At 63.0% G+C, this 19,754-nt stretch overlaps 3 protein-coding genes across 4 annotated transcripts in view; all 3 read left to right on the top strand.

The window, feature by feature from the left end:
- Positions 1-8,565, top strand: part of FLNC (filamin C) — a 29,627-nt gene extending 21,062 nt beyond the window's left edge. Inside the window, exons 34-47 of the mRNA XM_063153577.1 lie at positions 121-294; positions 883-1,044; positions 1,384-1,587; positions 2,266-2,418; positions 2,510-2,632; positions 3,411-3,671; positions 4,658-4,927; positions 5,296-5,433; positions 5,729-5,844; positions 6,273-6,402; positions 6,825-7,001; positions 7,199-7,417; positions 7,889-8,098; positions 8,378-8,565. Of these exons, the coding sequence (XP_063009647.1) occupies positions 121-294; positions 883-1,044; positions 1,384-1,587; positions 2,266-2,418; positions 2,510-2,632; positions 3,411-3,671; positions 4,658-4,927; positions 5,296-5,433; positions 5,729-5,844; positions 6,273-6,402; positions 6,825-7,001; positions 7,199-7,417; positions 7,889-8,098; positions 8,378-8,565 (2,525 nt within the window). The remainder of the gene's footprint in view (positions 1-120; positions 295-882; positions 1,045-1,383; positions 1,588-2,265; positions 2,419-2,509; positions 2,633-3,410; positions 3,672-4,657; positions 4,928-5,295; positions 5,434-5,728; positions 5,845-6,272; positions 6,403-6,824; positions 7,002-7,198; positions 7,418-7,888; positions 8,099-8,377) is intronic.
- Positions 8,566-9,820: 1,255 nt separating this feature from the next.
- On the top strand, positions 9,821-11,677 carry ATP6V1F (ATPase H+ transporting V1 subunit F). Its single transcript, XM_063153576.1, has 2 exons — positions 9,821-10,140; positions 10,678-11,677. Exons 1-2 carry the CDS (start codon positions 9,983-9,985, stop codon positions 10,877-10,879), a joined length of 360 nt encoding a protein of 119 aa, XP_063009646.1. The 5' UTR covers positions 9,821-9,982; the 3' UTR covers positions 10,880-11,677.
- Positions 11,678-11,757: 80 nt separating this feature from the next.
- On the top strand, positions 11,758-19,564 carry LOC134416937 (acrosin-like). Of its 2 annotated transcripts, XM_063153574.1 has the most exons (6): positions 11,758-14,922; positions 15,342-15,547; positions 16,510-16,749; positions 16,919-17,178; positions 18,717-18,862; positions 19,006-19,564. In XM_063153574.1, exons 3-6 carry the CDS (start codon positions 16,532-16,534, stop codon positions 19,396-19,398), a joined length of 1,017 nt encoding a protein of 338 aa, XP_063009644.1. In that variant the 5' UTR covers positions 11,758-14,922; positions 15,342-15,547; positions 16,510-16,531; the 3' UTR covers positions 19,399-19,564. The 2 variants fall into 2 exon arrangements, with proteins under 2 accessions (XP_063009644.1, XP_063009643.1); XM_063153573.1 differs by having other exon boundaries at positions 11,758-15,547.
- Positions 19,565-19,754: the final 190 nt, after the last annotated feature.

The following is a 19,754-nucleotide window of genomic DNA, read 5'->3' as shown; positions in this document are numbered from 1 at the left end:
GTGAGTGATGGCCAAGGGGGGCTGGGAGGTCATGGGGACCCCCCAGTGCCATCAGGAGGGACTGGACAGCCCTGCTGCCTCCCCTTGTCCAGTGCCTTCTGACAACGCCTGTGCCTCCAGGTGGGCTGTCGCTCGCGGTGGAAGGTCCTTCCAAGGCGGAGATCACCTGCCAGGACAACAAGGACGGGACATGCACCGTGTCCTACCTGCCCACAGCCCCTGGCGACTACAGCATCATCGTGCGCTTTGATGACAAACACATCCCGGGCAGCCCCTTCACTGCCAAGATCACTGGTGAGACAGGCTGGGGCACCGTGCACACTGCGGGCTGGGGCAGTTCTGGGGGCTCTTGGCAGCTCCACATGGCCATGGGGGCACCTGGTTGGCCATGGAGACATCTATGGAGTAATGGCCATGAGGGCACCTGCGAGGCTGTGGGGGCACTTGTATGGCCATGGGGGCACCTGTGGGTCACAAAGACCATGACATGGTCATGGGGACACCTGTGGGGTAATGGGCACACTTGCCCCATGGCCATTGGGACAGCTGTGGTGTCTCTTGTCCATCCCTGGCCACCAGGATCCCCCCTCCCATGGCCTTGGGGACACTGTGAAACCTTGGAGTCCCCAAACCATGGCCATGGGGGTGTCACAGAGCTTTGAGGACCCCATCACAAGGCCATGTAGACCTTGTGGGGACTCTATCCATGGCCTTGAGGATGCTATTCACACGGCTTTGGGCGACCCTTGACTCTGAGGACCCTCTCCATATGTCCACTGGGACCTTGTGGGGGCTTTGGGAACATCATCCCACTACCCCTGGGATCATATTCATCTTGTCGTCCGCCTTGGGCTGATGTCCCTGCTGATGGCGTCTCTGCAGGGGATGACTCCATGCGCACGTCCCAGCTCAATGTGGGCACCTCAACGGATGTGTCCCTGAAGATCGCAGAGACGGACCTGAGCCTGCTGGCGGCCACCATCCGCGCACCCTCGGGCAACGAGGAGCCATGCCTGCTCAAGAGGCTGCCCAACCGCCACATCGGTGTGCAGGGACACGGGGACACCACGGGGACACCACGGGGACACCACGGGGACACAGGGACATGCAGATGTGGCACAGGAGAACTGGCACATGGGCACATGAGAGGAGGATGTGGGACCTGGGGACTTGTTGGGACAGGGAACAGTGGGACTAGGGGGTCAGAGGGATGGGTAGCCTTGTGGCATTGGGTCAGCAGGGGGTTGGTGGCCATAGTCAGGGGACTTGGATGGTGGCCATGGGCTGGTGGAGGTGGCCAGGGGCTAGTGGCAGTGGCTTGGGGATGGTACATGTGTAGTGGCCATGTCTGGTGGTGGTGTGTGACCGCTGTGTCCTCCCCAGGCATCTCATTCACGCCCAAGGAGGTGGGCGAGCACGTGGTGAGCGTGCGGAAGAGCGGGCAGCACGTCACCAACAGCCCCTTCAAGATCCTGGTGGGACAGTCAGAGATTGGTGATGCTGGACGGGTCAAAGTGTGGGGCCAGGGGCTTCTGGAGGGCCACACCTTTGAGGTGGCTGAGTTCATCGTGGACACACGCAGCGCTGGTGAGGACATGGTGGGGGATGGCCATGGGGCAGGGGTAGCCATGGCCAAGGGCTGGATGGGGTGATGGCCATGACCATGAGTAGGCTGTGGCCATCCAAGGATGAGGTGGTGGCCATGGTTATTGCTGTGGTGTACTAAGGCCACATGTGATGGTGGCCAGAGCTATATGTGGCCAGGAAGGGATGGTGGCGATGGTCGTGGCCAAGGCTGGATGGTCCCTGTGGCTGGGGCTGGATGGTGGCTGTGGTGGCCATGTGGCCATAGCCAGGATGATTTGAGGACCATGGCCATGCTACAGCTGTGGCCAGCACAGGATCAGGTGGTGGCTATACTGTGACCTTCATCTAAATGGGACGGTGACCATGGTGGTGGCATGGCCAATGCCCAGGTGAAATGTGGCTAAGGCCATGCCATGGCTGTGGACAACAGGATGGGCTGGTGGCCATGATTATGGGCATGGTTTGACCGTGGCCAGGATGGTGTGGTGGCCATGTCCATGGTGCAGCCAAGAGGGTGATGCTGTGGTGACCATGGCATGGCCGTGGCCAGGACAGGGGTGATGACTGGGATTGGGTGGTGACCATGGACAATTTGGGTTTGTGGCTGTGGTGTGACCATGACCAGGACAGGGACAGCCTCCATGGGACACCGCTGATCACGTCCCCATATCCACCCAGGTTACGGCGGGCTGGGCCTGTCCATTGAGGGCCCCAGCAAGGTGGACATTAACTGCGAGGACATGGAGGATGGCACCTGCAAAGTCACCTACTGCCCCACCGAGCCCGGCAACTACATCATCAACATCAAGTTTGCTGACAAACATGTCCCAGGTGGGGCTGGGAGACACATGGGGGACAGAGGGCGGTGGTGGGGAGGGGTGCTAGGAGCCCAGGGGGTGACGGAGGTAACTGTGTCCCACAGGGAGCCCCTTCACGGTGAAGGTGACGGGTGAGGGGCGCATGAAGGAGAGCATCACGCGCCGGCGGCAGGCGCCCTCCATCGCCACTGTTGGCAGCACCTGCGACCTCAACCTCAAGATCCCAGGTATGGTTGGCCTTCCTCCTTCTTCTCCTCCTCCTTCTTCTCCTCCTCCTACCCCCTCCTCCTCCCACCCTCCCTCCTTCTCCTCCTCCTCCTCCTCCTCCTCTTTTCCTCCTCTTCCTCTTCCTTCTCCTCTTCTCATCTTCCATCCCCCATTATCCTCCTCTTCATGCTCCATCATCCTCCTCTCTTCCTCCTCTTCTTCTCCCTTCTCCGTCCTAATCTTCTTCCTCCTCCTGCTCTGTGGGCCGTGGGGATGGAGACACATCTCAGCCACTCCAGCTCTGATTTCTCCTTGCTTCCTCTTTCTCTCCCCTCCGTGCGTCTGTGTCCATGTCTGTGTCCCTCTGTGTGCCTGTGCCTGCGTCCTTGCATCCCACTGTGCATGCCACCCCGCACTGATACCTCTGCCCACATGTCTGTGTGTCCATTCACACCTATCCACGTGTCCATCTCTGCCTTCATCCACCCTTGGCTCCACCCCTCCCCGCACCATTCTCTACTTCCAACCCTTTGACCACCCATGTCTCCCCCCATCATGATTCCATCCTCCCTGTGTCCATCCTTGTCTCCATCCCCCCGTGTCTCCACTCATCCACATCTCCTCCCACCACTACATCCATCCCTCTGTCCATTCATCCCCATGTCTGTCCATATCCTCCTGTGTCCCCGTCACCGCTCTGTGCACCCTTCCGTTCCCCGTCTGTGCTCACACCCTGTGGTCCCCACGTGTCCCCACGTGTCCGCACTGTCCCTGTGTGTCCCGCGGGGCGTCCCCCAGGGAACTGGTTCCAGATGGTGTCGGCGCAGGAGCGGCTGACGCGCACGTTCACGCGCAGCAGCCACACGTACACACGCACGGAGCGCACCGAGATCAGCAAGACGCGCGGCGGCGAGACCACGCGCGAGGTGCACGTGGAGGAATCGACCCGCGTGGGCGGCGCCTTCCCCCGCGCGCCCCCGGAGCCCTTCGGGGCCTTCGGGGCCTTCGGGACCCGCGAGGGCATCGGCGCCTTCGCAGCGCCCGCGCGCGCACACGAGGGTGCGTCCTGCCCCGGGGCGCTCGGGGTGCAGCAAAGTGGGAGTGCACAGGGGCCGCGTGGGCACGAGGGGCACGGGCACACCTGGGCTGGGCGTGCAGGGCACTGCGCTTGCACGACGGGTGGGCAGCTCTGGCTCTTTGCACACGCAGGTGCACACCTGCTTACAGGGTGTGTGTGCTCAGCCCAGAGGGCTGTGGGTCCCCTCGGCACGGGTCTGCAGTGCCTCAAGGGCGTGTGCATGTGTGTGCACATGTGTGTGTGACTGTGTGTGTGTGTGTGCACGCTGGCAAGTGCACATGTCCTGTGCATGAGGGGGTGCACTTGCAGGGTGAGGTGCACCCACTGGTCATGTACATGGGCTCTGGTGGGTGTTGTGATGTCAGGGCACACTGGTGGCAGGGTGGTGGGATGGCAGTGACAAGGTGCCCTGGTGGTGGGGTAGCAGGGCGTGAGTGTGCCAGGGAGCCCTTGGGATGACGGTGAGAAGGTGATGGGGCAATGGGGTGCCCCAGTGCCCTGGTAGCAGAGTGACAGGATGTTGGGGTGACAGGATGACACAGTGCCCTAGTGACGGGGTGCAGGGGTGCTGTGGTGCCAGGGTGATGTCTTGATGGGTGACAGGGTGCCATGGTGAGAGGTGCTGGGATGCCATAGTGACATGGTGATATGGAAATGGGGTGCAGAGGGGCTGGGGTGCAGGGGTACCTGGCTTACAGGATGATGGAGTGATGTGGTGACGAGGTGCTCTGATGGCAGGATGAGTGTGCCAGGTAGTGATGGGGTGCTGGGGTGCCAAAGTGGCACAGCGGTGGTGTGACAACAACGGGGTGATGCTGGGGTGCCCAGGTGCCCGCGGGGTGACATGGTGTGTGACTGCAGGCGAGGCACCGGCGCAGGAGCTGGGGTGCCATAGTGGTGGGGTGCTGGGGTGGCCCTGGGGTGCGCTGTTTTGGGGTGCCCGTGGTGACGCGGCGCGTGCCCGCAGGCGAGGCGTCGGCGCAGGAGCTGTCGGCGCAGGTGCTGAGCCCGTCGGGGCAGCGGCGCGAGGCCGAGGTGGTGCCGGGGGCCGCGGGGGTGTACAGCGTGCGCTTCGTGCCCCAGGAGACGGGCGCCCACACCGTCAGCGTCAAGTTCCGCGGGCAGCACGTGCCTGGGAGCCCCTTCCAGTTCACCGTGGGGCCGCTGGGCGAGGGCGGCGCCCACAAGGTGCGCGCGGGGGGCACCGGGCTGCAGCGCGCCGTGGCCGGCACGCCAGGTACGGGGACGGTGGGGGCCGGGGGGCTCTGGGGGCAGTGGGTGTGCGGGTGTGGTGGGGATGTGCGGGCAATGAGGGACGGGTGCTCTTGGGGGTGTGTGTGGGGCCTGCGTGCTGCTGGGGGGGCAGGTGCTATGGGTGCTGTGTGTGTGGGGTGCTGGTGAAATCGGGGGGCTCTGGGTGCTGTGATGGGGGATTTGGGTACAGCTGGGTGTGGGGGCGATGGGGGGGCGTCATAGGTGCTCTGTGTTCCATGGGTCGGCTGTGGGTTCTTTGGGGGGGCATGGGGAGGCGGGTGCAGGTCTGTGCTGGGTGTCACCATCCCGGGGTGCCATCGAGGGCCAGGGTGACCCCGGTGGCCCCCCCAGCTGAGTTCAGCATCTGGACGCGTGAGGCGGGCGCGGGGGGCCTCTCCATCGCTGTCGAGGGGCCCAGCAAGGCCGAGATCTCCTTTGAGGACCGCAAGGACGGCTCCTGTGGCGTCTCCTACCTGGTGCAGGAGCCAGGTGAGGGGGGGCTGTACCCCAACACCCCCAACCGCCCTAACCACCCCTAACATCCCCCAGGGTGCTCAGCCTGGGGCTGGGGCCACAGGACCCTCATATGAGGAGGACCCCACATGCAAATGTATCCCCAATTAAGGGTATCCCCCCAGGAGGATGTCCCCAATAAAGGTGTCTCTCTGCTCAGGTGTCCCCATGGGAGGGTGTCTCTGTGCATGGGTGTCCCCACATAACAGTGTTCCCAAGGGAAGGTGTCCCTGTGTGGGGGCTCCCTGCCTGACTGTCCCCTGTCCCCCAGGTGACTACGAGGTGTCCATCAAGTTCAATGAGGAGCACATCCCTGACAGCCCCTTCATTGTCCCCGTCGCCTCCCACTCGGATGATGCCCGACGCCTCACTGTCACCAGCCTGCAGGTATAGCAGGGGACAGCCCCTGTGGAACCCTGGGGCACCCCTGGGCTCACGTGCCACAGGATGCCCGCTGGGTCCCCAGGTCACCCTTGGGCTGCTCTGAGCCCCTATTGCACTCTTGGGATGCCCACTGTGTGCCACCACTGGGTCTCCTGTGGCACCTTGGGCCCTCTGGAGCCACCTCTCCCTCCCTCATGTCACCCCTAGACCACCTTTATGTCCCCCTGTACCAGCCTCGGGACCCTCTCTGGTGCCAGTCTCGCGTCCCTTGTGTCACACTGCACCCCTGTGTCACCCGTGGGCCCCACGGTGTTCCCTCTGCCCCACTGCCCCCCCGCCTTGTCCCCTCATTCCCGGGGGTGACCCAGCTGGCACCATTCACGATGTCCCCCTGTCCCCCTGTCCCTGATGCCGCTGTGGTGTCCCCACAGGAGACAGTGGCAGTGAACCAGCCAGCGTCCTTCGCCGTGCAGCTGAACGGGGCGCGCGGCGTCATCGACGCCAAGGTGCACACGCCTGCAGGGGTGGTGGAGGAGTGCTACGTGTCCGAGCTGGACAGCGGTGAGGGGACACCCTGGGGACACTGTGGGGACACCGGCTCTGCAGATGTGGGGTTGTGGCACAGGGTGCAAGACACGGGGACATCATGTGATGTGGGGACATGGGGCTTGAGAGCATGGGAACATGGGGTATGGGGACAGAGTGACACAGGAACATGAGGACACAGGACGTGGTGACACGATGGCATCCCCCAGACTTGTACACACTGGGGTTCTTGCGTGGGGTGTGGAGATACAGGGATGTGGGGACATGGGCCACAGGGGTGTGGGGATGTGTCAGTGTCCCCTGATATGCACTGAGGTTCCTGCTGTGCGAGAACAGGGCTGTAGGGACATGGGGACACAGGGGCACGGGGGTGTGGGGACACAGGGACATGGAGGTATGGGGACACAGGGACACGGTGACGTGTCTGTGTCCCCCAGACCGGTACGCGCTGGGGTTCCTGCCGCGGGAGAACGGAGTGCACTCCATCGACCTGCGCTTCAATGGGCGCCACGTGCCCGGGAGCCCCTTCAACATCCGTGTGGGCGAGCAGAGCCAGGCCGGGGACCCCGGGCTCGTCACTGCCTTCGGGCCCGGCCTCGAGGGCGGCCGCACAGGTGACAGTGCTGTGGAGACAGGGATGGGGCTGTGCGAGGGGGGCGGGCACAGACACGGCCGTGAAACGGTGATGGGGACGGAGCCACGATGGAGATGTGGCCATGGCGCTGCCATGGTGGGAACGTGGCCGTGGGTGGTGACCACAACGGTGTCCTGGTGTCCCCCCCATGATGCCATCCCCACGTCCATCTCCCAGGGGTGCCCTCAGAGTTCCTGGTGCAGACAGCCAACGCAGGGGCAGGAGCACTGGCTGTCACCATTGATGGCCCCTCCAAAGTGGAGCTGGACTGTACCGAGGTTCCCGAGGGCCACCGCGTCACCTACACCCCGATGGCCCCTGGCAACTACCTCATCTCCATCAAGTATGGAGGCCCCCACCACATCGTAGGGAGCCCTTTCAAGGCCAAAGTCACTGGTATGAACAGGGGGGACATGGGGCTGGGAGAGGACATGGGTACATGGCTATTGGGAGGGACATGGGGACAGAGAGGAACACGGAACTAGTGGGGACACGGGAACTGAGGGGGACATGGGGACACTGGGGCCCCTTCAAGGCCAAGGTCAGTGGTGCAGATGGGCTGGGGGCAGACACGGGGATGGGGGGCATGGAAAAGGGAGACTGGGGGAGGAGAACACGGGAGTCCCCCGTGTGGGGTGACAAGGGTCAATGATGGCCATGATGGAGAGTTGCAGGAGGGCCACCCTGCAGGACCCCAGGGTGACAGCAGTGGGGGGGGTGCGGGGGGCGACGTGGTGTAGGAGCCCCAGGATGACACAGTGGGGATCCCAGGGGGAGGGGGGCTGTCCCTGAAAGATGTCCCCCCAGCTCGGTGCGATGGGGATGTCCCACGGTGGGGGCTGACCGTGTCCCCCCGGTGCTCCGCAGGCCCACGGCTGTCGGGCGGGCACAGTCTGCACGAGACCTCGACAGTGCTGGTGGAGCCGGTGGTGAGGGCGGGCTCGCGGGGCCCCCCCGCCTTTGGGGGGGTCACCAAGGCCCCGTCAGACGCTGGGCAGGTGGTGGCCCGGGGGCCAGGGCTGGCAGCCGCCCGCCTTGGCCACAAGAACCACTTCACCGTGGACTGCAGCAAGGCCGGTGAGGGCACTGGGGGCTGGGAGGGCAGATGGGGCTCAGCAGGCGCTCCTAGGGAGCCCTGTGAGGGCTTGGAGGAGAGGTGGGGGGGTCTGTGGGGTGTTCAGGGAATTCTGGGGAGTCTGCAGAAAGGATGGGGGGGTTAAAGGCGGGCCTGGGGGCCCTGGGAGGGCATGGGGTGGGTGGGTGGGGGAGTCTGGTGGAGGGTCTGGGAGGCAGGGGGGAAGCTCGGGGCCACCCTGGGGTCTCGAGCTCAGGGTTCACCCTGCCTGTGTCCCCCAGGCACAAACATGCTGCTGGTGGGGGTGCACGGCCCCAAGGCGCCGTGCGAGGAGGTGCACGTGAAGCACGAGGGGAACCGCGTGTACACGGTGACCTACAGCGTGCGGGAGCGCGGCGAGTACGTGCTGCTGCTGCGCTGGGGCGACCGCGACGTGCCGGGGAGCCCCTTCCGCGTCACGGCGGCCTGAGCGCCCCGTGCGGGGGGCACAGGCTGGCAATAAAGCACTGGGAGAGGAACGGGGTCCGCGTGGTGACTGGGGACACGGCCTGCGTGGGGCTGGGCTGGGACTGGGGACATGGCACGCGTGGGGCTGGGGACACGGCACTCATGGGGATGGGGACACGGCACACGTGGGGCTGGGGTGGGACTGGGGACATGGCACACATGGGGCTGAGGACACAGCACACATGGGGCTGAGGACACAGCACACATGGGGCTGGGGACATGGCACGCGTGGGGCTGGGAGCGGGCCAGGCCGGGGCCACGCTGCAGAAGGACGCCAGGTCTAGGGGTGTCCTGAGCAAGACACCACAATTGCAGGGTGTGCAGAACAGCACAGCAGGGTTTAGGGATGGCCCTGGGGGTCTGGGGCAGGATGGTGGGGCCCGGGGTGTTCGGGACTCCAAGGGGATTTCATGGAAGAACAGCGGCACCGTGGGAGGCCCGGGGTGTTCGGGGCTCCAAGGGGATTCCATGGAAGAACAGCGGCAGCCTGGGGGCCCGGGGGGTTCGGGCTCCAAGGGGATTCCATGGAAGAACAGCGACAGCCTGGGGGGCCCGGGGGGGTTCGGGGCTCCAAGGGGATTCCATGGAAGAACAGCGGCAGCCTGGGGGGCCCGGGGTGTTCGGGGCTCCAAGGGGATTCCATGGAAGAACAGCGGCAGCCTGGGGGCCCGGGGGGTTCGGGCTCCAAGGGGATTCCATGGAAGAACAGCGACAGCCTGGGGGGCCCGGGGGGGTTCGGGGCTCCAAGGGGATTCCATGGAAGAACAGCGGCAGCCTGGGGGGCCCGGGGTGTTCGGGGCTCCAAGGGGATTCCATGGAAGAACAGCGGCAGCCTGGGGGCCCGGGGGGTTCGGGCTCCAAGGGGATTCCATGGAAGAACAGCGGCAGCCTGCGGGGCCCGGGGGGTTCGGGCTCCAAGGGGATTCCATGGAAGAACAGCGGCAGCCTGGGGGCCCGGGGGGGTTCGGGGGTCCCGGCCAGCGCGGTGCGAGGTGCCTGTGGGGCCCGTGCCGCCCGGTAGGGGGCGCTGTGCAGGGGAGCGCCCCGCGTCCCCTCAAGGACACGGCGCTCTGCGCATGCGCGCGGTGAGGGGCGGGCCCGGCGATAGGGGTGGGGCGAGGACGCGGAGGGGCGTGGCCAGAAGGGGCGCGGGTCCTCCCCCGGCGGTAGGCGGGGCCGGGCCGCGTTGCCGGGCAGCGGTGGGCGGGGCGCTCCGGGAGCGGCGGCGGAACCCGGAAGCGGCGGCGGGTTCCGGTCGGTCCCGGCCGGTCCCGATCCCCACAGCCGCTCCCGGCGGCGCATCCCCACCCGCCGGCTCCCGGCAGCCGCTGTCCCACGGTCCGTGTCCCGACGGATTCCGTTCCCAGTGGACCCCGGGCATGGCGGGCCGCGGGAAGCTGATCGCGGTGATGGGCGACGAGGACACGGTGACCGGGTTTCTGCTGGGCGGCATCGGGGAACTGGACAAGCACCGGCGGCCCAACTTCCTGGTGGTGGAGAAGGAAACAAGTCTGGCGGAGATCGAGGAGACGTTCCGGTGTGTATGGGGGGAAGGCGGCCTGGGAGGGCTCGGGCGGCCTGAGGGGGGCCGGGGGGATCAGTAAGGTTCGGGGTGCTGAGGGCTCCGTGCGGTGCCCGTGTGAGCGCACAGCGGGGGCTCTGAGGGGACCCAGCCCGGCTCTGGGCTCCGGGGTGTCGGTAAGGTTCGGGGCTCCGGGGTGTCGGTAAGGTTCGGGGTGCTGAGGGCTCCGTGCGGTGCCCGTGTGAGTGCACAGCGGGCACTCTGAGGGGGATCCGGCCAGGCTCTGGGCTCCGGGGTGTCGGTAAGGTTCGGGGGGCCGGGGGGGACCCAGCCCGGCTCTGGGCTCCGGGAGTGTCGGTAAGGTTCGGGGGGCCGGGGGGGACCCAGCCCGGCTCTGGGCTCCGGGGCTCGCAGAGTTGCGGCGGGGGAGGGAGAGGGCCGGCAGAATGTGGGCTCAGGCTGCCCGGAGCGCTCAGCGGATCGGGGCCCAGCAGCGTGTCCCGCCCGCACGGGCTCTCCGTGCCCCTCACTCTCCCTTTCTCCCCTCGGCAGGGGTTTCCTGGCGCGGGAGGACGTGGGCATGATCCTGATCTCGCAGGCGCTGGCGGAGCAGATCCGGCCGGCGGTCGCCGCCCACGCCCGGGCGCTGCCCGCGGTGCTCGAGATCCCCTCCAAGGACCACCCCTACGACCCGGCCCGGGACTCGGTGCTGCGCCGCGCCCGGGGGCTCTTCGCGCCCGACGAGCTGCGATAGAGCCCCCCAGGACCCCCGGCCCCTCCCCACACCCCCCAAATCCCCCTCTAACTCCCCCCAGTACCCCGCAGCTCGCCCAGTCTGTCCCCTGCGCCCGTGGCCTCTTTGCACCCAGTCACGGGTGACTGACACCCCCAGACAGTCCCCGGTACCTTCCCAGCAGCCCCAAAAGGTCCTCCACCACTCCCCCAGCTTCTTACACTCAACAACCTGTGGTACCCCAAAACAGCCCCTGGCGCCCTATGGGGTCACAAGCCAGGCCTGGGGGTCTCCATCCCAGGGAAGCCCACCCAGGGGCCCCCAGCCCATCTGGGGCAGTTGTGCCCCATGCCTGGGGAGTTCCCAGCCCATCCCAGGGTTATTCTGGGGGATCCCTGGGGTTCCCAGGGTGCCCTTTGGATGCTGGGGGCTGTGGTTGCCCCGTGGGTCTGAGGGTGACACGGGGAGCCTGGCGTGTCCCTGAGGGTGCCTGGGGCTGCCACAGGGGCCCTGAGGGTGACCCGTGACTGTGTCTCAGCCATGTCCCGTGATGGGGAAGTGCCACCAGCATATCCTGCTGAATCCTGCCAGGTCCTGCCTGCAGGCAGGGAGGGACGCCGTGGGGGAGGAGAGGAACACCCCAAGGACACTGGGAGTTGTCACTGTGACCTTGTCACCGTTCCCCCAGCTCCTCCTCAGCCTCCTCAGCCCCAGCAGAACCTGGGGGGAATGTTATTTATTGTCCTCCCCCTGTGCCCAAATGTCATTTGTGTCCCCCGTGTGTCTCCCTGACAGTGTCCCCAACATGTGCTGACACCACTCACTGTCTGCTCTGCTCTGCTCTGTGGGGTGCTGTGAGGGGTGGGGACAGGGGGACCTGGGGGCATGGCACAGGGACATGCAGGGGGGCACGGGGACAGAGCCGTGGAGGGCTCAGGAGCACCCTGAGACCCCCCATGACCCCCACCCTCGGGGGGACAGCAGGGGTGAGCCCCCCGCACCCCACAGGGCCTGAGGGCATTGGTGTGAGGGCCTGGGAGCCCCGTCCAGCCCGGGCTGCCCCCGTGTTTGTGTTCCCACCTCCCGAGCAGCCCCTGCTGTGCCCTGCGGACAGGGGTGGCACCTGCAGGGCACTGAGGGGAGCCCACATCTCTGGGGCCCTGGGCAGTGGCCGTGCTGGGAACACGCACTGGGAAGTGGGCTGGGCACAGGTGGGCACGGACACACTTGTCACAGATGTCCCACACACACACAGGTGCCACACACAGGTGTCACACACATACCACAAATACACGTTTGTGGCACACAGGATCCCAGGACAGTGTGAGGGGGAAGGGCCCTGTGGTGATGCCCCCGCTCAGCTCCTGCCCAGGCAGGGTCACCTGGAGCAGGTGGCGCTTGTCCAGGTGGGTTAGGCTGTCTCTGTGGAGGGACACCCCTCACCCTCCTGGGCGGCTGTCCCAGGGCTTGGCCTTCCCACGATGGAGGCAGCTTGTGCCTCGTGCTGAGCTGGGACTGTCGGAGCCCAGGGCCTGACTCCTCATCCTTCGCTGGGCAGGACGGGGCTGGGCCTGGCACCATCCTCATCACCTGGGGAGGCCTCAGATGTTTGCATGGATTGGTGCCATCCCCTCAGGTGAGGGATTAGTGTGGACGTGTGAGCAGCAGTCCAAAGCTCCACGTGGACTCGGGAGCCCTGGCAGCCCATCGGGCACAGAGGGGGAATTGCCAGGAGCAGGGGGAGATGGAAATGGCTCCCAGCTGTGCAGGTGACCCAGAGCGTGGTGGCTGGGGCACACAAGTGGACGCGGAGCAGCAGGACATGGCGTGGTGGTGGCCCAAGCAGCAGGATTTGCAGGAGGGCACAGCCACCCTCCTGACCCTTGAGGTGTGCTCCTCTCAGGTGGGGATTATTTTTTTCACTTGTCCAATTTGATTGGACCCAGCAGTAGTTCACACACTGATAAAAGCCGTTGCTGGCAGGAGTGGGGAGAAGCAGACAGAGCTCCCCAAGAAAGCCTGGGATGCAGGGGGTGTCTGAGCCTACTGTTACTGCTGGAGCACAGTGAGACAGCACTGCGTGTGGTGTGAGCAGCTGGGGCATCTCACAGGGGAGGCGGGGAGGCTGAAGATCCTCAAGGATTGTCAAGAGAAACAGACTGGTGGAGTTGCACCTTCCATCCAGGAGAGAAATGCAATGCATGAAAGCTCAGCAACAGTCAGAGTTGCCCTGACCCTCTTGCCTTCAGGCAGGAGGAGACCTAAAAGGGGAGCATGGAAACAGGTCCCTGCTTAGGGAGGTAGCAGAATCCCCCCGGCTTCCCTCGCCTTCCCAGGTGCCCTTACAGAACCCATATGAGGTCCTGGATTTTGAGGGTCAGACAGTTGAGAGTGCAGCAGAAAGTCTGCTTGGTGGGTGCCCCAGATCCGTGCAGTCAGTCAGACAGATCACAGCTACAGTTATTAAGGAAAAAAGGAAGGGCAGTTTTGTGTGTGATTCACTTTGAGGGGGGCTGAGGAGCTGTGTTCCAACCAGACCCATCCCACAGGGAAGTCCGAGGCCTCCCTGAGGCCCAGGCAGGGGACACTGCTGAGAGACTCCCTGCACTAATTCAGCCCACCAGTGACTGTGGTCACAGGGGTTTTCAGGGTGAGAGAGAGATGAAAATGTTGAATCTGTGATCAGAAGGCTTGATTTATTATTTTATGATATATATATAACATTATGACTATACTAAAAGGAATAGAAGAAAAGTGCTCAGAAGGCTAGCTAAGCTAAGAATAAGAACGATAACAAAGGAGCTCTCTCAGACTCTGTCCGAGATAGCTCAGTTTTTGATTGACCATTAATTGTAAACGTTTAAGATGGGCCAATCACAGGTGGACTTGTTGCATTCCACAGCAGCAGATAAGAATTGTTTACATTTGTTGCTGAAACTTCTCAGCTCTAACAGGAAAAATCCTAAGATAGAATTTTAATGAAAAGATGTCTGCGACAGCTGCCCACTGCTCATTGTCCTGATGAGAGAAGTACCAGGGTGACAGAAAAGGACTTTGGTGCACTGGGTTGCCTGGTTGAAGGGACAAGAGCACAAGGTACAAGAGATGGTGGTCTTGATTCCTTTGGTAGTCGGGATGAATGCCAAAATGAACAAGAAAGCTAACGGGAGCAAAAAGTAGCTTAAAGACTGGTGCCATTGGTGGAATTTTGGGTTTTTTGAACATGAGGTAGTATGTATAGCACCAGGCTGGAGATAGATGGGTTCACCTCTAGAAGAGAAGAGGCAAAAGGGTTCCAACCTGTGGATTGGCAGGCTGATTGAGAGGGCTTTAAACTAGATCTGAGGGGAGAGGGGGATGAGAGCACAGTCACTAGAGATGAAGCTGGGGGCAGCAGGCCAGTGCGGGGCAGAAATTGACAGCACAGCTAAAGTGCATCTACACCAATGCAGCAGTGTGGGCACCACAGGAGGACCTGGAGGCTGTGGTGCAGCAGCAAAGCTCTGATCTAGTTGCTGTCATGGAACTGTGATGACTCCATGACTGGAATGCTGCAATGGATGGCTCCAAGCTCATTAGAAGGGACAGGTGAGGCAGGAGAGGTGGTGTGATGACTCTGTACCTTAGGGAGGGTTTTGGCTGTCTGGAGCTTAGTAATGAAAAGGATGAATGGTTGTGGTGAAAATCAAGGGGAAGGCTGGCAAGGCAGATATCCTGGTGGGGGTCTGTTCTAGACCTCCCAACCAGGATGAAGAGGCAGATGAATTATTCTATAAAGTGCTGGCTGATGTTTCGTGGTTGCCGGTCCTTGTTTTTGTGGAGGTCTTTAACCTGCTGGATGTCTGCTGGAAGAAACCCAGTGGAGAGAAGACAGTCTGAGAGGCTCCTGGAATGTGTGGAAGAGAACTTCTGGCTCAGTAGCTGAGCAGCCCACCTAGGGTGGGGCCCTGCTGGACCTGCTGTTTGCAGACTGAGAGGGGCTGCTGGAAGATGTGGTGGTTGGAGCCATCTTGGGCACAGTGACCCTGAAATGAAGGAGTTTCAGTCCTTGGCGAAGTAACAAGGTGTGTCAACAAAACCTCTACACTGTCAGAGGGTGAATGTCAGCCAGTTTGGGACACTGATTTGGACAGTCCCTTGGGAAGCAGCCCTTAAAAACAAAGGGTCCAGGAAGGCTGGGCATACATCGAGAAGGAAAGCTTTAAGGTGCAGGAGCAGCTTGTCCCCATGTGCCTAAAAATGAGCTGGTGGGGAAGAAGGGATTGTCCCCCTAACCTTGGCATTGGTGAGGCCACACCTCAAGTCCTGTGTCCAGTTCTCAGCCCCTCAGTTCAAGAAGGACATGGAGGGGCTGGAGTGTGTCCAGAGAAGGCAACGTAATAGGGAGGGCCTAGAGGGTGAATCCTCTGAGGAGCAGCTGAAGGAGCTGGAGAGGCTCAGCCTGGAGAAAAGGAGGCTCAGGGGAAACCTTCTCATTCTCCAGAACTCCCTGACAGGAGATCAGAGCCAGGGGAGGCCCAGCCCTGGAGCGGACTCAAGTTATGCCAGAAGAGGTTCAGGGTGGACGTCAAGAAAAATTTCTTCATGGAAAGGTGGTCAGGCATTGGAAGGAGCTGCCCCGCAGAGTCCGAGTCCCTGGAGGTGTCCAAGAAATTATGGAGGAAAAAATGTAAACCTTCATTTCTCAAGGTATGTAATCAAAGTCAGATGCCTTTCTGAAATGGATGCAAAGAAACATTTGTAAAAGGTGAATGTAGGCAAACTAGCAGAGCACTGCTGTTTTAGAGTAAGGATCACCACATTTAAAATATTCATTCAGGGTGGGAAGAAGGGTTGACAGGCTGAGAGAGTCATGGCTGGTCAGCCTGGAGAACAGAAGGTTCCAGGGAGACGTTGGTGCCTCTTCCAGTACTTAAAAGGGGCTTAGAAAAAGGCTGGAGGGGTACTTTGGACAAGAGCCTGTAGTGATAGGACACAAGAAAAATGGCCTTAAGCTGAAGGTGGGTAGATTTAGATTAGGTGTTAGGAGGGAATTTCTGGCTGTGGGTGCGGGCAGGCCCTGGCACAGAGCAGCTGTGGCTGCCCCTGGATCCCTGGCAGTGCCCAAGGCCAGGCTGGACAGGCCTCAGGCCTTGGAGCACCCTGGAATAGTGGAAGGTGGCCCTGCCCACGGCAGGGGTGGCACTGGGTGGTCATAAAGTCCCTTCTACCCAGAGCATTCCACGTCTCTATGACTCCGTGCTGCCCCTCCCTGCCATGCCAGCACTCAGAACCAGCCCCTCTGTGACAGCGGCCCTGGCCCGGGCACTGTGAGCACCACGAAGGCTGTGGGTGCCGTGGCAGTGGCCGCACTGGAGGTGACAGCTCTGCGCTGGCTCTGCCACCTGCGCTGGCGCCGATGGCTTTGCTGGGGCTGCTCGTGCTGCTGGCCCTGGCCGGGCCCGTGGGGGGCACCTGGGACACCTGCAGGTCAGTGGCCCCGGGGGCTCTGCGAGGGAGCTGGAGGAACACTTGGGGACTTCCCTGGCAGAACAGTGGTGAAAGATGCCCCTCGGGGTTGTCGGGCCCTGCTGCCGCTCAGCACCAGGTGGGACTTCCAGGCTGAGCAGCAGCAGCCACCGAGCAGGGCACTGATGGCTTTGTGCTTCCAGAGGGACGTGCGGGCTCCGGCCCATGGCCTCTGACCACAGCTCTGCTGCTCTTGACTACAACTCCGTGGTTTCTGCTGCTGGCACGTCCCGTGAGGGTGGCACCAGTGTCCAGCCTGGGGCCTGGCCCGGCATCGTCAGCATCCAGGCCACCTGGGAGAACGGCACGTGGCACATGTGCACGGGTGTCCTCCTCAGCTCCCAGTGGGTGCTCACGGTGGCACACTGCTTCGCCAGGGCCGGGTAAGAGACAGCAGGGACAGAGATGTCCCCAGAGCACGGGCAGGCACCCAGCTCACAGCACCACGGGCCGCTGCCCTGCCCACCTGGGCAAGCAGAAGGCCGGGAAATGCTGGGCTGCTGCAGCCCGTGGCTCTGCTCCCTGTCACGCCTCTGTCCATCTGCTCCCCAGGGGCATCTCCACGTGGGACGTGGTGATCGGGGCCACAGATCTGACTCAGATGGGCCCTGAGGCTCTGGTGAGACGCATCCAGAGGCTCCTGGTGCACCAGCACTACGTGGCTGCCACGGCCAGGAACGACATCGCCCTGGTGGAGCTGGACCAGCCCGTGGAGTGCAGCGACTACATCCAGCTGGGCTGTGTGCCCGACCCCTCACTCAGGGTCTCGGAGCTGAAATCCTGCTACATCGCCGGCTGGAACTTTGCCAGAGGTGAGTTCCCAACAGGATGTGTGCTCCCAGGGCGAGCTGGGTGCCTGGGGACATGGGCTGGGCACGGACAGGGACACAGGCTGGGCACAGACACGGGCGGGACACAGACAGGAACATGGGCTGGATACCCGGGGACACGGGCTGGGCACAGACAGGGACATGGGCTGGGCATCCAGGGACACGGGCTGGGCACAGACATGGGCTGGACACAGACAGGGACACGAGCTGGGCACCCGGGGACACGGGTTGGGCACAGACACGGGCTCAACACAGACAGGGACATGAGCTGGGCACACACAGGGACATGGGCTGGACACACACAGGGACACAGGCTGGGCACACACAGGGACATGGACTGGGCACACACAGGGACATGGGCCGGGCACACACAGGGACATGGACTGGGCACACACAGGGACACAGGCTGGACACACACAGGGACACAGGCTGGGCACACACAGGGACATGGACTGGGCACACACAGGGACATGGGCCGGGCACACACAGGGACACGGGCTGGACACAGACACGGGCTGGGCACAGACAGGGACATGAGCTGGGCACCCTGGGACACGGGCTGGACACACACAGGGACACGGGCTGGGCACAGACATGGGCTGGGCACACACAGGGACACAGGCTGGGCACACACAGGGACACGGACTGGGCACACACAGGGACACGGGCTGGGCACACACAGGGACACGGACTGGGCACACACAGGGACACGGACTGGGCACACACAGGGACACGGGCTGGGCACACACAGGGACATGGGCCGGGCACACACAGGGACACGGGCTGGGCACAGACACGGGCTGGACACAGACAGGGCACACACAGGGTCCGGCCGCACGGCGCCAGCAGGGCCGGGCTCGGAGCAGCCCGGGCTGGGGGAAGGAGCCTCCACCAAGACAAGCATGGAACGGGATGAGCTGTAAGGTCCCTGCTCACCCAAACAATTCCTGCTGGCCCTGGGAAACCTCGGGGGTTTGGCCCCTTCCCCAGGCCAACAGCAGGGACACAGCTGGACAACATCACCTGTGGGGAAGGGGCAGGGACACAGCTGGACAATGTCACCCGTGGGGAAGGGGCAGGGACACAGCTGGACAATGTCACCCGTGGGGAAGGGGCAGGGACACAGCTGGACAACATCACCCCTGGGGAAGGGGAAGGGACACAGCTGGACAATGTCGTTCCGTGGGGAAGGGGCAGGGACACAGCTGGACAACATCACCTGTGGGGAAGGGGCAGGGACACAGCTGGACAACATCACCCGTGGGGAAGGAGCAGGGACACAGCTGAACAATGTCACCCCTGGGGAAGGGGAAGGGACACAGCTGAACAATGTCGTTCCGTGGGGAAGGGGCAGGGACACAGCTGGACAATGTCATTCCGTGGGGAAGGGGCAGGGACACAGCTGGACAATGTCGTTCCGTGGGGAAGGGGCAGAGCCAGGCCTGGGAAGGGGGCTCACCCCAGGCAGGGGAAGGGATGGGCACCGAGCTGCTGAGGCTCATTCCCCTCTGTGCCCACAGCTCAGGGAGCAGCCATGGTGCTGCAGGAGTCCAAGGTTCACCTCATGGACACTGAGCTCTGCAACAGCAGCCCATGGTATGCAGGGGCTGTTCATGCTGACAACCTGTGTGCTGGGTACCCACAGGGCGGCATCGACACCTGCCAGGTAGGAGCGTGTGATGAGTCCCTCAGCCCCTGGCAGCGCAGGGACCCCCTCATCCCCCACACGCAGCCCAGCCTGTCCCCTGTCCGCCCCTCCCCTCCCCACAGCAGCCCCCCACAGTCCCTGAACCATCTCTCCCGGCGCAGGGGGACAGCGGGGGTCCCCTCGTCTGCAAGGACAATGCAGCTGACTACTACTGGCTGGTGGGATTGAACAGCTGGGGAAGAGGCTGTGACAGAGCCAGGCACCCCGGCATCTACACCTCCACTCAGCACTTCTACAACTGGATCCTGCTCCAGACGGGCCTGAGCCCAGCAGAAAGAGCTGGTCCAGCACCGGAGCCACCTGTCACCTCGGCCCCCGAGGAGGAGCCTGAGGAACCAGAGGAACCAGAGGAACCAGAGGAAGAGATCAACTTGACCCCTGAGTACAACGAGAAACCAGCAGTGACATCCTCGGGCACGTCACTGCCCATGGCATTCCCACACCAGATCCTGGTGCAATTCTGGAATCTGGTGCAGGAGTTCCTGCAGTTTTAGAAGGACAAAAAAGCCTGAGCAGGATCCAGGGCTACAGTGGATCACGGCAGCTCCAAGGCAGCCTCGGGGCCAGAGGCTTCTCTGTCCTGCCCACGCTGCTGCGCTGCAGCCACAGCGATGCTGACGTGACTGAGGTGTTGAAGTAAAGTTTCTGTGTTCACCATTACCCGTGTGTTCAGCCCTGCTCAGTGCACCCGCAGGCTCGCAGAGTCCCTGCTCTGTCTGTCCATCTGCTGTGCTGTTCACATTCATTCTTCAGCCTGGGGAGGGCTCCAGGGAAACCTCAGTGCCCCTTGCATTGAAGCAGGTTATAATAGTGGGGGAGAGCGAGAGCGGCTTTTTGCATGGGCAGGCCA

The sequence above is a fragment of the Melospiza melodia genome, chromosome 4 (genome assembly GCF_035770615.1).
Source record: "Melospiza melodia melodia isolate bMelMel2 chromosome 4, bMelMel2.pri, whole genome shotgun sequence".
Classification (NCBI taxonomy): domain Eukaryota; kingdom Metazoa; phylum Chordata; class Aves; order Passeriformes; family Passerellidae; genus Melospiza; species Melospiza melodia.
This window is presented reverse-complemented; position numbering and strand designations above follow the sequence as displayed.

Excerpts from the sequence above, each read along its gene's own strand:
- ATP6V1F (XM_063153576.1), top strand. The coding sequence starts at position 9,983 with ATGGCGGGCCGCGGGAAGCTGATCGCGGTGATGGGCGACGAGGACACG. Across the intron at positions 10,141-10,677 it reads GAGATCGAGGAGACGTTCCG|GGGTTTCCTGGCGCGGGAGG; the intron begins GTGTGTATGGGG and ends TCCCCTCGGCAG.
- LOC134416937 (XM_063153573.1), top strand. The coding sequence starts at position 15,201 with ATGGAGGGGCTGGAGTGTGTCCAGAGAAGGCAACGTAATAGGGAGGGC. Across the intron at positions 15,548-16,509 it reads GTAAACCTTCATTTCTCAAG|AGGGACGTGCGGGCTCCGGC; the intron begins GTATGTAATCAA and ends TTGTGCTTCCAG. Across the intron at positions 17,179-18,716 it reads CGGCTGGAACTTTGCCAGAG|CTCAGGGAGCAGCCATGGTG; the intron begins GTGAGTTCCCAA and ends CTGTGCCCACAG.